General features: G+C 34.1%; 1 protein-coding gene across 7 annotated transcripts in view; it reads right to left on the reverse strand.

The window, feature by feature from the left end:
- Positions 1-20,847, reverse strand: part of LRCH1 (leucine rich repeats and calponin homology domain containing 1) — a 114,016-nt gene that overhangs the window by 36,222 nt on the left and 56,947 nt on the right. For 5 of the 7 annotated variants that reach the window (XR_007902980.1, XM_051778696.1, XM_051778700.1 and 2 more), the window contains exons 4-13: positions 16,054-16,159; positions 15,437-15,573; positions 14,109-14,236; positions 12,064-12,148; positions 7,745-7,850; positions 6,491-6,603; positions 4,900-4,967; positions 3,744-3,830; positions 1,494-1,530; positions 699-812 (exon numbers count right to left, since the gene is read on the reverse strand). Coding sequence is in view for 6 of the 7 variants with exons in the window: in XM_051778696.1 (XP_051634656.1) it covers positions 699-812; positions 1,494-1,530; positions 3,744-3,830; positions 4,900-4,967; positions 6,491-6,603; positions 7,745-7,850; positions 12,064-12,148; positions 14,109-14,236; positions 15,437-15,573; positions 16,054-16,159 (981 nt within the window). In the remaining variant the exon portion in view is untranslated. The remainder of the gene's footprint in view (positions 1-698; positions 813-1,493; positions 1,531-3,743; positions 3,831-4,899; positions 4,968-6,490; positions 6,604-7,744; positions 7,851-12,063; positions 12,149-14,108; positions 14,237-15,436; positions 15,574-16,053; positions 16,160-20,847) is intronic. The other 2 variants (XM_051778695.1, XM_051778698.1) reach the window with 1 other exon arrangement.

A 20,847-nucleotide genomic window follows, 5' to 3' on the forward strand; every position in this document is an offset into this window, starting at 1 on the left:
CATAAAAGTATTTGAAAGGCATCAACAAAAACCAAAATACAATAGATCACATTAATGCACTACCAATATAAACAGCATGTTCTGTAATTTTGTTCTCACAATCTTCTTGCAAGAGCAGTCACAAAAATTCTTATATAGCAGGTTCTGAAGTAATAATATATTCCTCAAATATTTAAATTAGGGTTTTTTGCAGTTCTTTATTTCTGGATCATTACAACGTACAGAAATCTTAAAATATTTTTGAAACTTTAAAACTATCATCTCAACCTATAAACAGTATGCTTGTAATATTAAACACAATAAAAATACTGCTGCTAATTAGAAGCTGGAAGTTTATATAACTACAAGAATATTTTGGGGTGAGGGCAGAAGAGGAATCAGGTATTTTATTTTCTCGAAGATATAACTTTGAGGTGACATTTTTTTCCAGGGGAATGCAACCACTGCAGCTACTATACTTTATATTGGGCAAAAATACTTTTATTAATTGTATTATATCAGTTCCTTCCTAAGAGATAAGTCTTAATCACCTTTCCATTTACAGTCAAACCTTGAGATTCATGGTAAGGCAAAAAAACAACAAAGCCAGACCAACCCCCCAAATGGGCCTAAACCCATTATCCCCACACATAAATTGACAGAATGCAAAGATCCATGCCAAATGTTTCCACATTTATTGCATCTAGACACCTCCATACCTGACTCAGTGACCATTTGTCACTGTGTTCACAAGTTCTCGCTTCAGGCTTTGCTTTCTCCATAATCAACTCCCTCCTCCTCTGAAATTCTAGTTCCTCTTCAGCATTTTCTCTCTGTAAGATAAATAACTCTTCAGACTGTGTACCACTGGAAATAGAACTATTTTTTTTTTTGCAAAACATTACCTGAAAATATTTCTTACAAATACTGTGTTGAAAAGCAAACAAAGAAGTAAGCAGATACTATATAATTACAGTTCCAGTGCTAACAGATAGATAATATAAATCTAAAACTACTTCATAAAGAATACCAGTCCACCAGTCAGCATACTGAAAAAATAATAAGCTGCATATATCACTCTGTAAAACTCAAAAAATATACTTCAGATAGTATCTGTAACTACAGGACAGTACTCTGGAAAAACACTAATTGTTATTTCACAAAATATTTTGTGGTTATTCTTAATGAATGCACTGTTTTCTTAAACCAGAAGAGGGAGATGGGGGGGTAGACAAGGATGCATAACTGAACTGGCATACATGACAATTACACACAGGAGCAGGGAAACTACAATGAAAAAGTAACTGATAAACCCAGAAAAATTTTATGCATACAGATAAAAAAAACCCCACACAAACAATTCTATAAATATGCTAAAGAAAAATGAGTTCTGTCCTCCAGCCTACTAGCTTTGTCCCTTCCCTACTTGGTAGATTATTAATTGATGAAATTGTTGGCTCATTTCCTGTCTTTCCCCACAAAAATATTTTGTAATAATACACTCATTAACATACCTGACCAAGGGAAGCCATCTCCATCTGTATTTGACCACTAAGTATGAAGATAAACAAATGGAAATATGTAATTCATTATGTAGCAACTTGAATATGATGCATCTAACAAATGCATTACTTTTTTTCTAAAGAAGCTATAGAAACACGCTTTACTGAAATTCTAAATCTGTTGCCGGTTCCATGGGATACAGATTCGCATCACTGCTCTCTGAAATATCTATGCTAAATCTGCAAGGTTTGAAATAAAAACATTGCACTGGGGTATAGCTTTTGCAACCATTCTGTTTAGCACTTAATTTCAAACAAATGGATACGTGAAATACTTTTATAGTCATGATTTTAACCTGTTCAGTGTTATCTCTTAAGAACTGAAAGTGTCTCCTGATGCTTCAGTTCAGCAAAGCCACTTTAATGTTCTCATCTGCAAATATCACCCTGAGCAATGGTTTGTATCAAAACAGGACCTGTTTACTACCAACAACCAAGTCATTATCTGTAGATTTCTGTATCTGACCTCTAGTATCCATTGTCCAAATGGAAGCCATAGACCTGGTTAGATATTCACAATTAATTTGCTCTTGCAGTGCATGAGAAAATGAAAGAAAGTAGTAAATATAAGAAAGGGAATATAGAAATATGAAGCAAACATCTGAAAATATTGTAAAAGAAGACTGAATCTGAAATCTTTTTCCTTCCCAGAACTGAAATGTTGCTTATGTGCATGTTTGTTTATATGCAAATTTGAAACTCTGCAGAACACTAAAACAATAGTTACAGGACAAACATTTTACAAGTTTAATAATCATACCCATTAGTAAAAATATTACATGATTAGTCATTTTTAAAAGTCTCATTTCAAATTTACTGTAGTCTTACTAATGAAAGCACACCTGCATGTGAATAGGAAAACACAGTTTCTGTATTTTATTGACCTTTTTAATTTTATAAAAAACCCTAAACATGTAGGATATACTGGAACAACATTTGGAAACAAAAATCAAAATGACAAAAGGCTAACAATAAGAATTTTTTCACTGTTGCTTTTTCTTCAAAAAAATCTTTTCCTTTTTTAACTACAAAACTCTTCCCACAAGGTAATAAGCCTCATACAATATGCAGAAGCAATGGTACTAGGAAGCTATAGGAACTAAAGAGATTTCCTAATTTGTACAATATTTTATTAAGCAAAAATACTTCTGATTCAAGTATTCATTATATGATTCAAGAATTCAAGTATTCTTTACATGATGCAAAATAAAGCCAGCTAACTGTGTCTCTAGAAATACTAAGAGGAGCAAATTTCTGTCCTAAAAGCACAAAGGTCTGCTAGGTGAAAATCAGTTACAAAACAGGCATTTCAAGTAAAGAACAGTGTAGTCACAAAAGCAAACAGCTGTCGTGAACTGGTCAAGGGAGGAAAGAGAATCAAGTATACTTAAGACTGGAAGTGACAAAGAGGTTTCTAGTCTTCAGAGAAATGAAGCTGTAAACCAGTTACCTCATAGAAATAAGAATTAAACTGAACTTATCAATTTCTGAAGGTCGTTACACAAAGAAAAGCAATAGCAAGCATCTGGACAGAACTGCCTACACCGCTATTGTTGGACTTTTCCAGTAGGGCAAGTATTTGTTTTCTTTTAAATACTTATTCCTTTGCTTAGCCACAAACTCAGAGTCATTCCACCTTGACTTCAGCCTCTTAAAACAGGCACCTAAATTACAAAATCTTGCCTTCTGTAGTGAGGGGAAGTCTAAATAGATTATTCAGCCTCTCCTCTTTCTCCTCTGGATTTCAGAAGACTAAAGAAACTCCACCACTAATTCAGGTACCTCATTTATGTGCTCCATTGAACTGGGATGGAGATGGGCCAGAAGACCTTCTCAGTCCAACAAAATACACCAGCCATGAGTAAGAGGAAAATTTATATTCTCTAAAAGAACGTCAAAATCCTGGACAAAACATCTGAATATTACAGTAGTGTACATGAGATGAATGCCTAGGGGTGTCCTCATCTCTAATTTTAGGTTTCTCTTATACTTGAAATCTGCTTATTTTACTGGAAATCTTGTCTAGATACTCAGAAAGAGAATGCAAGTTTCCTTCTTAACTATCTTGCATACAGTGCTATGCTAACAAAGCACTTCATAACTCCAGAAAACTTTATAAATTGTCAGTTAAAAGAGTACTCTAAAGTAATTAATAAAATTTTAAAATATATTACATTAACACATCAGCTATTGTAAGCATACCTGTTGGAATCTTGTAATAAATCTACTGCTTCTCTTAGTTGTTCTATCACTGCTATATCAATAGTTTGTTCTTCTGATAAATTTAGTCTATAACAAAAAAAAAAGCATTCAAAGAAAAGGTATAACAGCAATTATCAAGGGTAGTCTGGATTTCAGTTTGTGAGCTGCATCTTCCAACTGGCATGCAAGCACTATAGAGAGAGAAAAACAGCCTCTCTGCACACCAGTATGTGCTGAATTTATGGAAAGAGTTTCTTCTGAAAAAGTTCTCCAACACTTCACCCTTAACAAATCCCCTAAACCTAAGACATACAGAAACAAACAAATTTGATGAACTAAAACTTTTAGCATTCAATAAAATAGAATGTATTCTAAAATTGAAAATTTATTTACCAATATTTGACTCTTAACTGCACTCATCACATGTATTAACATGAACAGTATTAACATAAATACAATGAATTTTTTTTAAAGGCCAGTTTGCTTTCTTTTGCTTTTCAACATTTGTAATTCTTTTTGGGGTTTAGAAGTATTATCTCCTATTAGTTCTGCCAGTAAGGCTATTTCAGAAAGTACTGCTTTCCTTCCTTCAGTTTTTATTGCTGCATCATATAGGACTACGCTGTTCTGATAAGTGACAACTTCACAGTACACTGTCATGTTAAATTCCCTTTTCTTATGCATTCGCCCCAGCAACTGATGTTCACTTGTTCTACTCTTGAATTAATATCTATGAGTTAATGATTGCTCCACGGCTAAAATTATGATAAAAGAAGAAAAAAAATGGAGGGATGTTTTCCAATTAAATCGATTATTTAAATGCACATTACATTTAAATCTTACAAGTTCTGATAAAATATTTTGTTACCAATGCCTTTAATAAGCTAAATATCAAAATATCTAATTAAAAGCTTGCGTTCTACATAGGTAAAATACATTACAGCATTATTGGTGCATACAAATTAATTAGTTGTAATATAACATCCACTCTATTCAGCAATAATACGTAAAACATGGAGCACACACAAAGTGAAAGGTTATGCATTTGTCATGCCTCCAAGTCTACAAAATTATTAACTGATAAGGAAATGTCAGTTCTGGTCAAACTAATTAAGTGACACAGCTAATTACTTATAGATACATAAAAAATACTCACATTTCGTCTGTTTGCCATTGTATGTCTTCTTCTATTCTCAATAATTCATCACACTCTGCTGCTCTGCTCTGTAAGCAGATAAAAGCGATAATGAGAACTGAACTTTGCAATTAAGTAGGCAGATAAATTTTGCTTTCAGACTCTGCACTGACCTAATTTATGTAACAGTTTAGGTTGGTTACCTGAAGCAATTCAATGCTTCCACTCCACTCCTTCCTTTACCCCCTTCTAAGATACTGATTACAAGATCTTCTATTCACTCTTCAGATTTTATTGAGGTCAACAGCCTTTACCCTCCTTTAACAGTAAAAAGAAAGTCAAGCTGCATAAGAATTCTTCATTCTATGTCCCAGACTCTGTTTGTGACTTTCTGGCACATAGAAACAATGCTTCAATTAAACACAACCCTAACTCTCCTCCTACTTTCCCTCCTACCACAGCCAGATTTGTTTACAGAGTAAGGAAATTCCAAATACGGAAACAGTGGCAATTATGTACTTCACCCATAATCATTAACAGAATTCATAAGTGAAAATTTTGATGGTCATGAAACATTTTTTTAAAAAAGAACAAATCAGAACAAAAATTGCATGCAAGACTTCGTATCAGTCAGCCAGTTATTTTGGGTTCAATGTAGGCATAAATTAGAGCTCCTACACCTATAACTATGAAGTTCTACTTATTTGAAAACCTGACTCCCTCTTTTACGCTTCCACTTGGTGCTTTGCAACTGTCCCTTTCATCTCAGACAGGCAGGAACACTGAACTAGTTCAGTTGCCAATAAAGACAGAAGCTCTCTGAATGAATGTGCATTTGTACTTGTAGAGAATCAACAGCAGAAAAGAGAGGCTTATCCTCTCTTGTGTCATGTTTGGCACATCAGTTGCATCACCCTGTACCAATAAATGCTGTCCAACTCTGCCATATGGGACACTGAGGAGTGTACCAGTTTCTCTAACATTGTCCATTGACAGCTAATTTGCCAGTGCCAATCCCTACTAGAGTGAATAAAGCCATTCTTTTTCATTTTTCTTCACCTTATAGGAACGAAGAATATGATTTTTCCTATAAGAAGAGTACACATCATAAGATAACAAAAATACAGCATTTATTCTAGAAGGTGATTTGATACAATCTGTCTTGATAGATCTCTCAATTTTTACTATAATGTTTAAAAAAATTTAAGAAAATGTATTTTACTACCATAACACTACTTCAAAACTTTAGCCACCACAGCTAGCACAAAGTTGTCTTGCATTTTAGCAATGTAACAAATACAAAAAATTGCTCAATTCAAAATATAAAGCAAGTAACACAAAACATACCCACCTTTTTTTCCTAAAACCTTAAACATAGTTAGAAAATAACTCTTACATATACTAGAAAGTGTTATGGGTAAATTGATTGCCTAAACTAATTGTAATAATTTTAAACCTACCTGCTTATTTTTGCTTTCTGTATCTTTTCACAATGAATATCAACTGCAGTCTCTTATACACTAAAATATATGCAGTTTATATTCCTGTTTGCTCTGCACTTATGAAAGTAGTAAAAATATTTCTCCCCCACTTAAAATTGTTGCAAACTTGCCTTCATGTAACTCATAAATTCAGTAGTAAGAGTATCCGATTCATCGAACTGGTTTACTGTTGCTCTTGACTTATCATTGACAATCAAGTGAGAAGATCCTTGATGGAATTCCACTAGTAACAGCAATAAAAAAAAAGATAGAAGAATGATTTCTGGTTCAGCTCAACATTTATTACTCAACATAATTTAACTGTATTAAATTATAGAGCTCAAAACCAAAGTTTAAATTCAAAGCAGATTAAAAACTTCAAACATGTTAAGTAAGACCTTTGCATTGTAAAGACTGATGCCAATTCATTTCAAAGTTGTAATAAATTAATATCCTGGGCATATACAGTTGTCTATCAGAAGCACCACAGCAGGCATTGATGAAGTCAGTTTTTAACTACACCAAGTCTGTCCTGCCAGTACTGGTACAAGAACACAGTTGGACAGCTACTGAGTTTTTTATGACATTCAGATGTCACAGCCAGGGACTTGCAGTTGAATGTAATTTCAGAGTTATCATGCTGTCACGAAGAGTCAAATGCTTACCAAAATTATTCAGAGCCTATGCCAATCTCTTGCCTACATATAGTATTTCCAGGGATATGGTCCTATAACTTACCCTCTCCAGTTTGCTAATAAACACTGTAGGATATAATACTTTTACTATCTCTCTCTGTATTCTTTTAAATTCCAATGAATATCTCAACTGAAGTTCATTTAATTTAAGTGTGTAAAGGCTGACCTCCTATTTATGTGGTTGCCATATGCAACTCACTGACTTCCTCCTGCATTTATCATTAGTATGTGCAGAACTTGGAGAAACATTGGTTTTTGGTATGTAGTATAATTTGGAAAAATATAAGTTACTTTAAAAAATTTAGATAAATTTACACCGTCTCACAAAATCTGAAGAGTTTTAGCTGTTTCCAGAGGCAAAGCTGACTGACTAATAAAGTTTTATATATGCACTAAGTCCAACTATAGAAATGGACTCTGATACTGTACATTTGCTAAATTACTGCACATTGATATTACTGGTTGGGAAGCATGGTTTAAAACAACTTTCACTTTTTTCCCCCCAGTCAAAATCAGATCTTACTAAGTCTTGAGACATAGTGTAACAAGTTTATTGGAATTGTTATGGAAAACTACCATAAGGACTCAGATTACACAACTGCATATGCATGCTCAAAACCTTCTGGGTAGGTAGGCAGGTATGGAACCAACAACCCCCGTATTTAACTTCCATGGTTTTTACATTCCAACCTTTTCTTGAGTTAGCATGGTGAGCTGAATCTTCCTTTATAATATGATCTTCTTCCATGATGTCTGACATTGGAACATTAAAGCTGACATTATCTTCATCACATGGCTGGGAAAAAAATAAGAGAAACACTAGTTCCAAACTAAACCTAGACTGAGAAAAATGTACATACTGAGAAGAGTGCTCACTAAAGAGTTGCCAGTTAACATGGGAGAGGATACTAGAGCATATGACCAAATCCTGTTGTAGGAAGTTGTAGTCATGCTAAATACATCCTCACAGGTTTGCCAAGCAGAACAATTCATCTGTCCTCTTTTCCTATCTCCCTCACTGCTCTAGTCCTCCCCCTGCAGTGACACTGCTGCACTGCGCTGCTCTCTGTGCTTTCCTGGGCCAGCTGAAAATAGGACCTCCTTGTAGCCACCAAAGTCTGTACAGTGAGTCTCTTATCACAGTCCTTGTTTTCTTTCCCTCCAAGACTCTTCTTCCCTGCTTTACCATGCAGCTTGTTAACTGAATGCCTTAAGGTGAACAAGATGAACTTTGTAGACCGAAGCAATATCTTTAATTATATTAACTGATAGAGCTAAAAAAAAGAGCATAAGACTCAAGTACAATAGCTTGTCTTGGCTTAAAAGCTCATCCATATTTTTTCAGCTTTATTAGCTGGTACAATAAAACACATTACTTATATCTACAGGGCTTTTCTGTCCATGACTTTACAGACAGTGGTTCCACAAAGAGGCATCGATACACTAGGCTTCACTTCTGTCCAAGGCCGCCAAAGCTTTGCTGCTCTGCAGGGCCAGCAGCAACCTGGTTCCAGTGGGACCTGCTCATATTCTCTCCTGAGGTGAACTAGAGCAAAACCACAGTTTGCAGAAGAGGTCAAGTCTTTATTCTTAATTCTCCTGAGAGACAGAACTTACCACAAAGAACTGTCTCAGAACTTTGCAAATGTATTTCCCAACAAACTCACGGGTGTTACTCATTCTTTAAATCCTCTATTTCTGTAACTTGCTACTCTGCACATACATATTCCATACACGCATTCTTGTAATTACAGCTGTTATAATACATATATAGTAGTTTGTTCCATATCCCTTCAGATTATATATTTTAAGGAAATATTTCCGATGTTATCGGCTCAGACCATTTTAACAGAAGATCTCCAATGGAATGGAAGAGTGTTACATCCAGTCAGTTAATTCCATAGTTGCTAGCTTCTACTAGAACTATGCCATTCTTGCTACCTTTATATGTTCATATTCCAGGTAGAAAATATTTTCTTAAAATCCTGAAGCTAAGGTTCGTGATAAAGGATGGAGCAAAATCTACCTGGTTTCTAAAAACTGCAAAGATACATGGGGTTATTCCTATTTTCCCAGAATACCTCAGACTTAAAATATTTTGTAAACATGGACAACCATGAATGTTCTTCCTTATAAGCTGCATGTTATTAACGCGATGAATTCACTGGCTGTATTCCTCTGCTTAAAGGGAAAAAAAATTCAAAAGGATGTTCAGGGACTTCATAAGGCATTTTCAAAATAAATTATAAATTTTAAAATTAATTATATTTTAAAATTAAACAAATTAATATCTCAAATGGAAAAGACACAAATCATGCTCCAAGTATTCTAAGCACAAAAGTCACTGTTCTTTTAGATCTGAAGCAATGACAATCCAACAGCTTAAAAAAAAAAAGACACGCGCAGTATAAATTCATTCAGACAACCGATGTTACAGTGAAGTTCCTTCTCTGTCTTTCACACTACATCTCATGTGACATTTAAGCACTAAATTTAGCTATTCTAGATGAAAGTTGATGTTTTGTTAACTTTTCAACCAGCATTCGAAAATAGTACAGTAAAATGTTCCTATACACACTACTACAAGCTCTGAATAACAAAACAGGGGGTTCTTTTCTCAGCAGAGTAACACACTTCAAGAAAAATATTTTGGAGTGTTGGTATAAAAAAAGCCATGGGACATTCAGTTTGGAAACAAAGCAGGCTATGTGTCACTTTCAAGACCTACAGAATTCTGCAACTGATTTTCCAGGTGTTTCCTGCCAGTATACACTCTGAAACAGAAACTGTCCAAAGCAGCCTGCAATAATACAAAAGTATTGCTCCTTCACACATGAAATATTGTATCTCACTTCCTTCATTCACAGTTTTATTTTTTATTCAGCTAGCAACAGAAGACAATAGACATATAAGAATCAAAAATACCTAACATTATTCTAACAGAGAATTCAGATGATGCACTTTGACAGAATGTTCATATACATTCCTGCTGGTACTAATGCATCGCTCATATGGGAAATAAAGCACAGGCACCATCTGGATCTTAGCAAGTACCCTCTCATTCTAATGAACTGTAACAAAAGAAAAAAAAAAGCCAATGTGAGACTGAAAACGAATCAAAATGCTAGACTTTTCCTAAAAGATGAAGTACAGGAGTACACTACCTTAAAGCAGAAAATGCCTTTAAGTTGCTGTGATCAGTTTGACAGCAACACTAAAAGATATCTTTCCCTTGACATGCCCAGGCTTTGAAAATGGATGCTGTAATGACCCTACCAAGACAGACAGAGATACATAACTAGTATTCCCTCCTAGGTGTATTCAGTCAAAGCCAATTCACAAGCTTCCTAAAAAATACATCAGTATTCAAACAAGTGATTAATTTAAGTTACTGTTTTTAAGTTACACACGTGCAAAATGACACTATAGTATTTCCTGTAAAAGACTGGGAACTCAATAGCCACTACCCTTCAGACTAAATTACCATATTTGTATTCATAAAAACCCCTAGACGTGTTTTAATGATAATTTTATCACTGATCATTTAATGTTTATCTAACATTTGGTATGTAGCTTTCTGACTGTAACTGACAATGTATGTGAATCTATATTTGCAACATGCTAATATTTCTTGCACAATTCTCATGTGTTACACAGGTATTAAAGATCTCATCAGAAGAAAAGTGAGTGGTAAATTTATTACCAAACGCATTTGGGATTACTGATCTCAGCATCTATTTCTCCTTAATAGCAGAGCAGTAGTCAGGCAGGGATGGAATGAGTAAACAGTTCCCATATAAAAAAAACCTTTGTGCTATCAAAAATGTATTGGTTCACTGTTAGTTGTCTTTAAAATATCTTTTGCAGCATTTAAATTGTTACATTTTGATTACAGTTAATACGATCTATTTTCTAATAGTGATAGCTAAAGAGGAAACTCTGGAATAATAGTTCTATTAACAAGCTAAGTTTACACTTCAGGAAGTGTAAAAATGGCAAAACAGTTTGTGTCTCTGAATGGACTGCATGCTCTTATAGCTAGAGGGAAACCATTAGAGGTTTGGTTAGAAATCATTATTTGATTCTCTATACATTTGTTTCAAAAGCAACAGAATCCCTTTTCCTCAAAGGAGACAAACACTAAAGAATCAGTGTAAAATTATTTTAAGTAGTGAGAAGGTCATTATTCTATTGTGACCTAGATATTTCCCATAAGGTCAGATCACAAATTCTGTCACTGTATATTTCAGAAAGATCATTACTGAATTATATTGCTAATTATTTACTTATTTATCATTATTTATTCAGTTCAACTCCAACTAGATTTAGTGCCCTGTTCAGCTGGGCAGCGCCTCAGAAGAAAAGGTCTAGGAAAGTCAGTTCTAACTGCTTAGGACAACACTAGTCCCACAAAGCTATTCTTTCTCTTTGCTCAGTCAGACACCATAGTTCATAAAACAGTTTGAAGGCTTATTTCCAGCATTGTCTAACCACCAGAGCATGTAAGTGCTTTAAGATCTGCAAAGTTTCTAAAGTTCCTGCACTACAGCAATCTGCCATAACCCCATCACAGAATATATTGGGACTGGGCACTATTAATTCCCAACAGGAAAGAGTTATCAGTCAGAGAGAAATCAAGTGAGAAGTTGTAAGTCTGTAACCTGTTGGCATATTTCCTTCACTGAAAACAGCAGATGTGGATTCTGGTTTGGTTCTCATTCTCTAGATTATGTAAACTGCCTGAGAACTGTAGTGAATTTTCATTATTGGTAGGTTGTTGACCACTTGGAAGCAAGTATCTCACTGCCCTCTCCGGATAGCGTACACACAAAAAGAATTTAAAATATCCCAGTTCTCCTTTTGTCTTTGTTTCAGCCATTTCTTAGTGAGAAATTTATGTCAAGGATATGGTTGCAGAGTTTTTATGGCTAAAAATCTATTCAAATTAAAAATATAGGCAAAATATGAGTGCTGGAAGGGGAGCTGGATGCAAAGAGCAAGTAACTTACCTCTGTTGCTGACAAACGTTTATCACCATTATCACTACCAACACCTGAATCTGAGTCCTTTTTACTTGGGTAGATGTCATCAATGCTAGATGTGAATAAAAAAAAAATAAAAATTGGTAAAAAGCTACCATAGCATTTACATTCAAATTCTGTTCTCGTTTCACTTAAATCAGAGCAAATTTCCAACCAGTCTTAACAGTTGAGGGTGAAATAGCCCGGTACAGTTAAAAACTAAAAATTTACAGTCTTGTAGTAGTAAAATGGATCAGATGGAGTGGCTGGTTAACCTGAGGATTAATGAAAACAACAGGAATCATCCGGTATAAGCTTATTTTTGTCTATAAACTAGGCAAAAATGCTTAGTTACTAGCTAAGTAGCACAGGAGTCCAGCTGAAGCAATTTACTTTGGGAGAAGCAACCAAAATAGTTGAACTCAAACTGGAGTCAACTGATTTAATTGTAACCATTGATCCATTTAAAATATCTCCCTGCAGCTTAGAGTAATTATTAACACAGAAACCTCCTTTTTGTGTTTTAAAATAGACTTTGAAATTTAGGTTTTTAAGAAAATTACCATAATAATGGCAATTGCTCTCTCTTCTGGTTTCATTACCTGATATGCCCTCCAGTCATTTTGAAGTACACTATTTGATGCAATACTCTCATCATCTAACTTTTTTTAAAATATACTTTATTATCTCTTCATTTACTATCCTGAAAGCTGCAATATTGAATTCAGATTGATATGGCAATTTAAAAAAGGGGCTTTATCAGTCTTCACATGAATAAGGTATCTGATTAATTCATCCTAATCTTAAATTACCTCTTAACAGTAAACACGAAGGATTTTTTCACAGAAACTACCTATGGAAATCCTAACTGGGTTTTTCATTAGAAGTATAAAGTTATGCTCTGAAATTATTATTATGTGATAGAGCATTAGGCTGTTAGTTACCAACTGGTATCTACTTTGTACTATCCCCTTACCCTAACCTGTAATCTCCACTATGATCGAAATATCATACAAGATATGACATTCCTCTCAATTCTCTCATATACTAAAACAGAAAGCCAGGAAGTGTCTCCCAAATGGAAAACCTACTCTTCATCCTGGATTCTTCTCACCTTTGAAATTTATCTGATAGAAATTCAAAAAGATGTCTCCAAAGGTACATGGAGAAAAACGGTTTGTTTGAAACCTTATATAGATGACTGAAAGAGAGATTGCATAACAGCTCCTGTTTTTGTTCCCCAGGGTTTTAGAAGCCATATCTCTATTATTATTCACATTGACCCTTTGTTTTTATTGAGTACTTCTCTCCAAAAATATCATACCTTCTCTGATTGGTTATATTATACTGCCCACATTAGCAAAGAAAGAGCTGGCTGAAAGCTCATTTCCTACTGGCTATGGAGCATCTCATAGAAAGGAGCTGCTTCACATTCAGTTCCTGTCCTTAAACCATGGTACAAGATGGTATTTCCTAGATGTTTGATGAAAGACACGGAAGATTTTGTCCTTCATTTTGCTAACAGATTAGCACATTTCACTTTAAAAGCATCTCAACATTCATGCAGTTCTCTTTGCTTGACAAATAAGACTTCGGATGAATTAAAAATTATGTTGCAAATGTATAACAACATATACATCACAAAACAACACAAGAAATTAAAATTTATTTAGCGTGTTAATAGGTTTACAAGAAAGTTTGAACACCCAATGTTACTTGCATCTGAATTATTTTTAATATATTACAGGAGGTCAATACTAAGAGGTTAGATTTAAACTAAGGTTCACTTTTAAATTCTTAACAAACATGCTGCTAACTTCATTTAGAATTGATTAATATTTTTTTTCCTAAGATCTTAGTGGGATTTCACTGGAATAAAAGCAAATTAATTTAAAGTAAAACAAATCTCTGTTCAAAAAAGCGCACTCTGAATAGCATCTAAACAAACAAAACTTGTGAATCTAAAGATAAATATTATTTCACTTTGTTTATAAGTGTTACATGGAAAAACTAAGTGAGACTTTCATACATACCTCTCTTCCACAGGTTGTGGCAAATGTTGTGGTTCTATGGCATTAAGATACAGCGAGTCTGCTGTTTTAATCTGACAGGCTTGCACAGTCAAATATTTGAATATATGCACTTTACCCTTTGTACAAATCTGTTAGACAAGACAAAAAAGTTAGGTTTATAACTACAACGAAAAAAATAATTTATTTCAAATGTCACTTAGCATAAACTTCCCTGCAAACCAAATACTATTATTACAATGAATATCACATAAAGAAAAATGGATTTTATTCTTTTTTTTAATTACTAAGTACTTCAATTACCTAATCAATTATTTATGTGTACCAGTAAAAATACCCTCAGAGATGAAGACAGAAAACAAGAAAATAATGTAGCCTACTTAAAAAAAAATCCAAATGGGCTTTTAACTAAAAAAAGTTACATTAAATATATGGTGTGGCCTATTACTAATGATAAATTGAATAATTACTTCCCAAAATTAGTCAATATTGACAGTTAATTAATTAGTGTGTCCTTTATATTCTTGGTCCCATCATTTTTGCTAGTGTCCAAGCATTCTTATGATGGATTTCACCTGCATTTTAGAATTTTTTTTCTTTAAGTGCACACTTCAACTTGCTCTGTTTTTTTTTTAGTTTAAAAGCAGCATCACTATTGATTATGAAAAACCATTTCTCCAATGGAATAAAAATTCTTAAGTATTTCAACAGCTGTTAATTTAGAACAGTTGTAACTTTCAGAGATTCCATTCATTTATTATCATCATTATTCATTTATTATCAGGTTCCATTCATTTATTATCATAATTACTCAGTGTGGTCTACAGTTCAGAATAGGAGTTTGATTTCTTTGTGTATCACAATCTATAAACTTACACTATGAAGTTAAATAAATTTCACATGGATTATGTTCTAGACCATCTGCATATCTTTAAGTTAATAATAAATCACTGCAGAACCTCCTAGAACTGGATTCTTATTAACAGAGAGAAAAATTATCCAGGAAATTTCTCACTTCTCTTTTTCAAAATTATATACATATTCTGACATTAGGTTTCATATGCAGATAGGAATGACAAAAATAAACAAGCAGCTAACAGAATGGAGATCTTCCAGATGTGTATTGGTTGAAGGGGTGCACAGACTCATACATAGAACACAGTATATTTTCATGTCTTATTTAGATATTTCCTATTTAGGTATCAACAACTAATGTCTGTGATGACTGAAATTCAGAAACTTGCAATTGCAGAACGTGACATTTTATAGTCTATAATTTGCTATCATCCACCCAATATTAAGGCACAATTCAAATCACAGCTGTTACTTACTTGTGCTGGTGGAGATTGCAAAGGATTATTCTCAAGCAGTAATACTTGTAACTGCACCATCTTTCTAAAACAAATTGGAATCACAAGCACTTTATTGCAGGAAAAGTCAAACTTTACCAAGGGAAGATGCACTAGCTCTAAAAGTAACAAAAAGGAGAGAAGGTGTTATATCTGTTTTTATTTTTGCCATAAAATAATATTTCTGAATAAAGCTTCTTTAGCATTCAGGAAAAATACAAACTCAGGGAGGAAAAAGATCAACATTTACTCCATTCAATACTAGGAAATTAAAAGAGTGCTATTATTATGCAAGTGTTCATAAATATTAAAACCAATTCTTTGAAATATCTTTTTTTCCTGAAACTCAGATATTGCATTCAGATGCCTGTGTAACTTAAAAGATGCCTAGAATCATAAAGATAAGACATTAAAAAAACCTCACACGTTGTTCTTCAGTGAATACCACAATGTTATACTCTGCAAACTCAAACGGAATAATTTTGAACACAAAGTAATTACTACCTTTTAATCATATTTACTAATATGAGTAAAAAATACTTCCAAAATGCTAATAAAAAGAGCTACTGTAAAGGTATTTTTTGTTCATTTGCTTTTACCTTGGGGTAAAACTTCGAGGTAATTTCTTCGGACATTCAGTTCTTTTAAAGATTTCAGCAGGCCTATCTGCTGTGGCAAAGCTGTGATTTCATTACAGCTGACATCCTACAGTAAAACAGTCATAACAAATAACAATGAACTTTCAGATTCTAGATGTTTAATAATACAAATGTAGCCAAGTTGCTATTATCATTGTAACATTTTATTAACCTTACAACATGCAACAATCTATGTCCTGTTGACACAATGTAAAACAAGATACACGGGGAAAATGTTTACACATTACCTAAAAGCAGAGCAAATTCTTATTTGAAGAACAGGTTAATTTTGAAAGTTAATTTTATTTGTGTAGAAACATTCAAAACCATTTGCTTAAGATGTTCTATTTTTTTGTTCTTTTCTTCACATTAAGAATTTGGTATCATGGTTATATAACCGAATACATTAGGATGAAATGCAAAACTACTAGTGTGTGGATCTGAGTTTTTAAAAAGGTTCTTGTTCTTCTAGAGGGAATATTTAAGCAAAATATAATAATTATAATGATGATTATGATGATGATGATAATAATAATCAGCAATAGCATTCTATAATGATGCTCAGTAAAGGCATATATTTGATTCTCACAGCATGCAGTAGGCCATAATAAAATAGGACAGATCTTGTTTAGTATTATACAGATATTCAACATATTATTCATTGTAAAATGTACTTCTTAACTGCCTAGACAGATTCTAAGCAGGTCTGATTTTGATGACTAAATACAAATGGTTTAATAATCTGGATGAAATTGGTATCTATCCTCATTTCAGCATTCTTAAAGGAGCAACTTTCGTAAAGTTGAGTTGAAAGTACAGGATCTGGCACTACTGAGCACAGCTTCAAACAAGAAGTTTATATACAGTGGTATTACTGTAATAAATATGATACTTTAACACTATTTATAACAAGAAACTGTTACGAATGTGTACGAAAGATCAACTTCTTGGATGAAGTTGGTCTAAAATGAGACAGTTGTTAGATACTAGTTATCATTTTTGCTGCCAAATGAACATTGAAACCTCTTCTTACATTCCAGGCAACCTGTAAATTTGGGTGATGTCCCAATTATGCTTTCATTTCTGTATTAAAAGAATGAAACAGTATTTCATAGTATTAAATCTAAGTGGGGTCATGTTAAAATTTTCCTGAATAGCCAACAGAATACACCTACTCTCTCAACTGTTTCAAATTGATTTACACAGTATCTGGGAGCTCTTGGACTACATAAGTTCTAGAAGTGAGCCACATTGCTAAGTAATCTCTTTGAAGACACTTGCTTTAATACTAGTCAAAAGCATTGCATGAACTAACTCTCTGTCTTCCAGCCTAAATAATGATAGTAAATGCAAAATGTGATTTGGCAATGCTGCTCCCTGTATCAGACAAGTTTCTTCTTATAACAGAATCTCACTGTTGCCAAGGCTTTCTTCCCTTCTCAAAACATAGTCAGGAAATTATTGTAGCTTTTAGACAAGGAAATTAAAAATCCCAGCTAATGAGTGCATTTTTTGCCACAAAGTTTCTTTAATTGCACTGTTCCCAGATCATTTATTTTTGAAGCTTTACTGTCCTATTTTTAATCTACACACTTTAAATGACTTCATAATTAGATAATGGATTTTTAGAGCACAGAATTTAAATTTAAAGTCACCTTGTGCCAAAGAAACTTTCTAGACCAAGTGCACTTAGGCACACATGTCAGAACAAGTCAAGGAAAGAGATAGAGAACTGTAAACCAAGTACCAAAAAAAAAAAAAAGCCCGGCAGTGTGTAGCCTCAAAAACAAAGTCCACTTCCACCTACAGCCTTTCAAAACATCCTCAGTAAGACTGATCTGTTGTGACAGCATGTCAGCATTCACAAGATCTCTAGAGACAGTAGTATCCTTTATCCTACTAAACACTGCAGCCCAAGTTGCCTTTTTTATTATTTTGTTTGAATAGCCACGGAAAACAAAGACCTATAACATTATCCTATTATGCTCTTGACTATTATTAGACTTCATGAGTGTGTATGTGACAGAGACAGTGTTTACCTTTCCCATTTACTTTGCCAGTAATGGATGCAATACTATCAGAGTCAAATGCTTATCGTTTTCAAGTTAATACTTTTTTAAGGAACTATACAATCAGCAGTTTGCTTCACGGACATTTGCAGGCAACTGAAGTTCAAACACCTACTCACATTCTGAGGGGCTAGTATTTGCTAAGGTCAGACTTGCATCAATTCTATTTTGTTCTTACAAGTTAGGCTATGTCCTGCCACGACAAGACAATTTCTCAAAATCAGAGAAGTGTAAGGCATATTTAAATTTAACATTAATTTCTATGGCATGAAAGCAAATTAAAATGATCGGCTTTTTTCCTTTGTTTATGGTAAAGTTTAAATGGTCTTAAACAAATCAATATGGGACTCTGAGTCTGTATTAACATATTTATTCACACACACACACAGGGAGTTTATCCAAACCATTCAAATTAAGGTAAACTTCCTCCTTACATTCATTTTAAACTTGGGCCTCCTGACTGATCAGTTATTCCTGAAAAGTGTGTGGATTCAGAAAGCTTGTGACATACAAGCTATATTGAACAGTAAAGAGAAGCTACACAGTACATGAGCACATGGACCTTCTTAGGCAACAGCAGGTCCTGCATGGTCAGGTTGATTAGATGAATGAGGGAAAGGACATAAATCCAAGTTGAGAGATTTAAAGGCTTCCAACATGAGACAGGAGCATCTCAGAGATGGAGACAGCCGTTATCTGAAGAAGGCAGCAGTACAATACTGCCCGATAGGATGGAGACCAGAATCTTACTATACAGTTGATAGTTCTGGGTACAATTACTGAGCCATCTCTGCCTAATTCCTTTTCCTTGACAGAAAGTAGGTTTCAGATTATCTTCACACTAATTTTGCACCCATCCTCTTGGCTGACAGCAGATGTATGATTGAGATAATGAGCTGCAAATAAAAGTAAATATCCCAACCAAATTTTGCAATTAATTGCAAAGTGTTCTGCAGGGAGAATAATTTATGTTACTTTGGTGCTTGAACGTTAACTGTCAAAACCCTAGAAATTAAAAGAAAACCTGAAGATTTTCTGCATGTAATATCTAAGTTACTCTATGCCATGAAATTTATATAAATACATACATGCAATAGAAAAAGAATTACCTGCTCCATTTTGGAGGAGAGTGGGAAAAACACAATGTTTCTTGGAAAGATCTGATCTAATTTGCAGCAAATTATGTTTATGTCACTTTACAGTGGCTACAGAGGTAAATTTTGTTTAAAAAGTTAGATTAAAAAAATCCATTTGCTATGTACACACAGTTCTTACTGCATGCAGCTTGTGAAACACCTGGGGAACCTGGGGTTGCTTGGAAAAGTCCTATTAATACAAGCACTGCAGCCAGGTGGCATCTCGGGATCAATCTCCTGGCCCAGCTCAACACCAGCACTGTGTATGTATAAAACAGCAGTATTCCCAGCCAGAGGGCTGGGCAATGGTTCTGCTTGAATCCCCTGCTATTCAGGCTGGCATTGCTCTCACACAGCTGAATTTTTCGTCCAACAACTGCAGTATGACTTAATCTTCTTTGTTTGTTTATTTATGTTTTTTTACTCATTTCAGAACAATGATCACCTTATTATCCAAACCGCATTATATTATAAATGCCAGTACAAATCCCCACTCTCAATCCTACCACTATTTGCTTTTCCCAATACATCAGAGTTATGTCATTTCCAGTTAAATAGTGCAACTCACTTCACTGGAAATGTACCAAACACACACGGTAGCATCAAACTAAGTAATAAGGTCATCTCAACTGAGCAGAATCATGCTCAATTTAACAAAACCTTCTTATTCAACTACCCTCCACCGCTGCTTTCTGATCACAAAGAACAAGCATCAGACCTTCTTCAGTTTTCATAAAACTTCTAGGCTACCAAGTGACATGTTGCTATACCCTCTCATTGTTAGAGCAGGAATTGTTGTGTCCTCCTTGAGAAAGTGTAACACTGAAACTATACCATAAGTGGAAAGCAATATGAAAATCCAGTATTCCAGAATTTAAACATATGTTTGAACTAAACAAATCCCATCTGCTTTGAGTATAATCTACATTGATTTTCAAGCTTTTAATTTTTTACTAAATTTTGTTACTAATTTTAAACTCATTTTTTACTAAATTTAACTTTATTTATAAAACTGGAACCATCACCTTTTATTGCATCTATTTTAAGCACAACAAAAACAATGCTATAGCCTAACATGTTTTTCCTTTTAAGATTAATTCAGAACCATTCCTGTAATGTTACTAAACACACACACACACAAAACTTCCAACTATTTGGAAAGAAAAACTAATAATGTTCAGCAAACAAAACAAACTTGCTAGTCTTTCTCTCAGGCATAACCCAGAAAGGAAAAGGTAACCACCTGTCCATCCTATTCAACAGCCAGATCAATTGTAATCTGTAACAGAAGACTGATACCACAGAATGCCATTCAAGAATACTAGAAGAAAAAAGCCCCTCCGTTGTCACTTCACTCCACATACGAAGAATCAACAGCAGGACTGCGGCCTAGAGCAAGATTAGCTCAATTTCTGCAACACAAGCTAATGGAGGAACTACTATTATAAAAAGAATAATATGATAAGCAGGCACTTTCGGGTACAGAAGAGACGTGCATGATAAATGCTGTCAAAGGAGATAGCAGCAGGTGGAAGAAAGTTTTAAAGTCA

The sequence above is a fragment of the Manacus candei genome, unplaced genomic scaffold (assembly GCF_025592945.1).
Source record: "Manacus candei isolate 608988 ecotype Guabito, Panama unplaced genomic scaffold, ASM2559294v1 h1tg000014l, whole genome shotgun sequence".
Lineage (NCBI taxonomy): Eukaryota > Metazoa > Chordata > Aves > Passeriformes > Pipridae > Manacus > Manacus candei.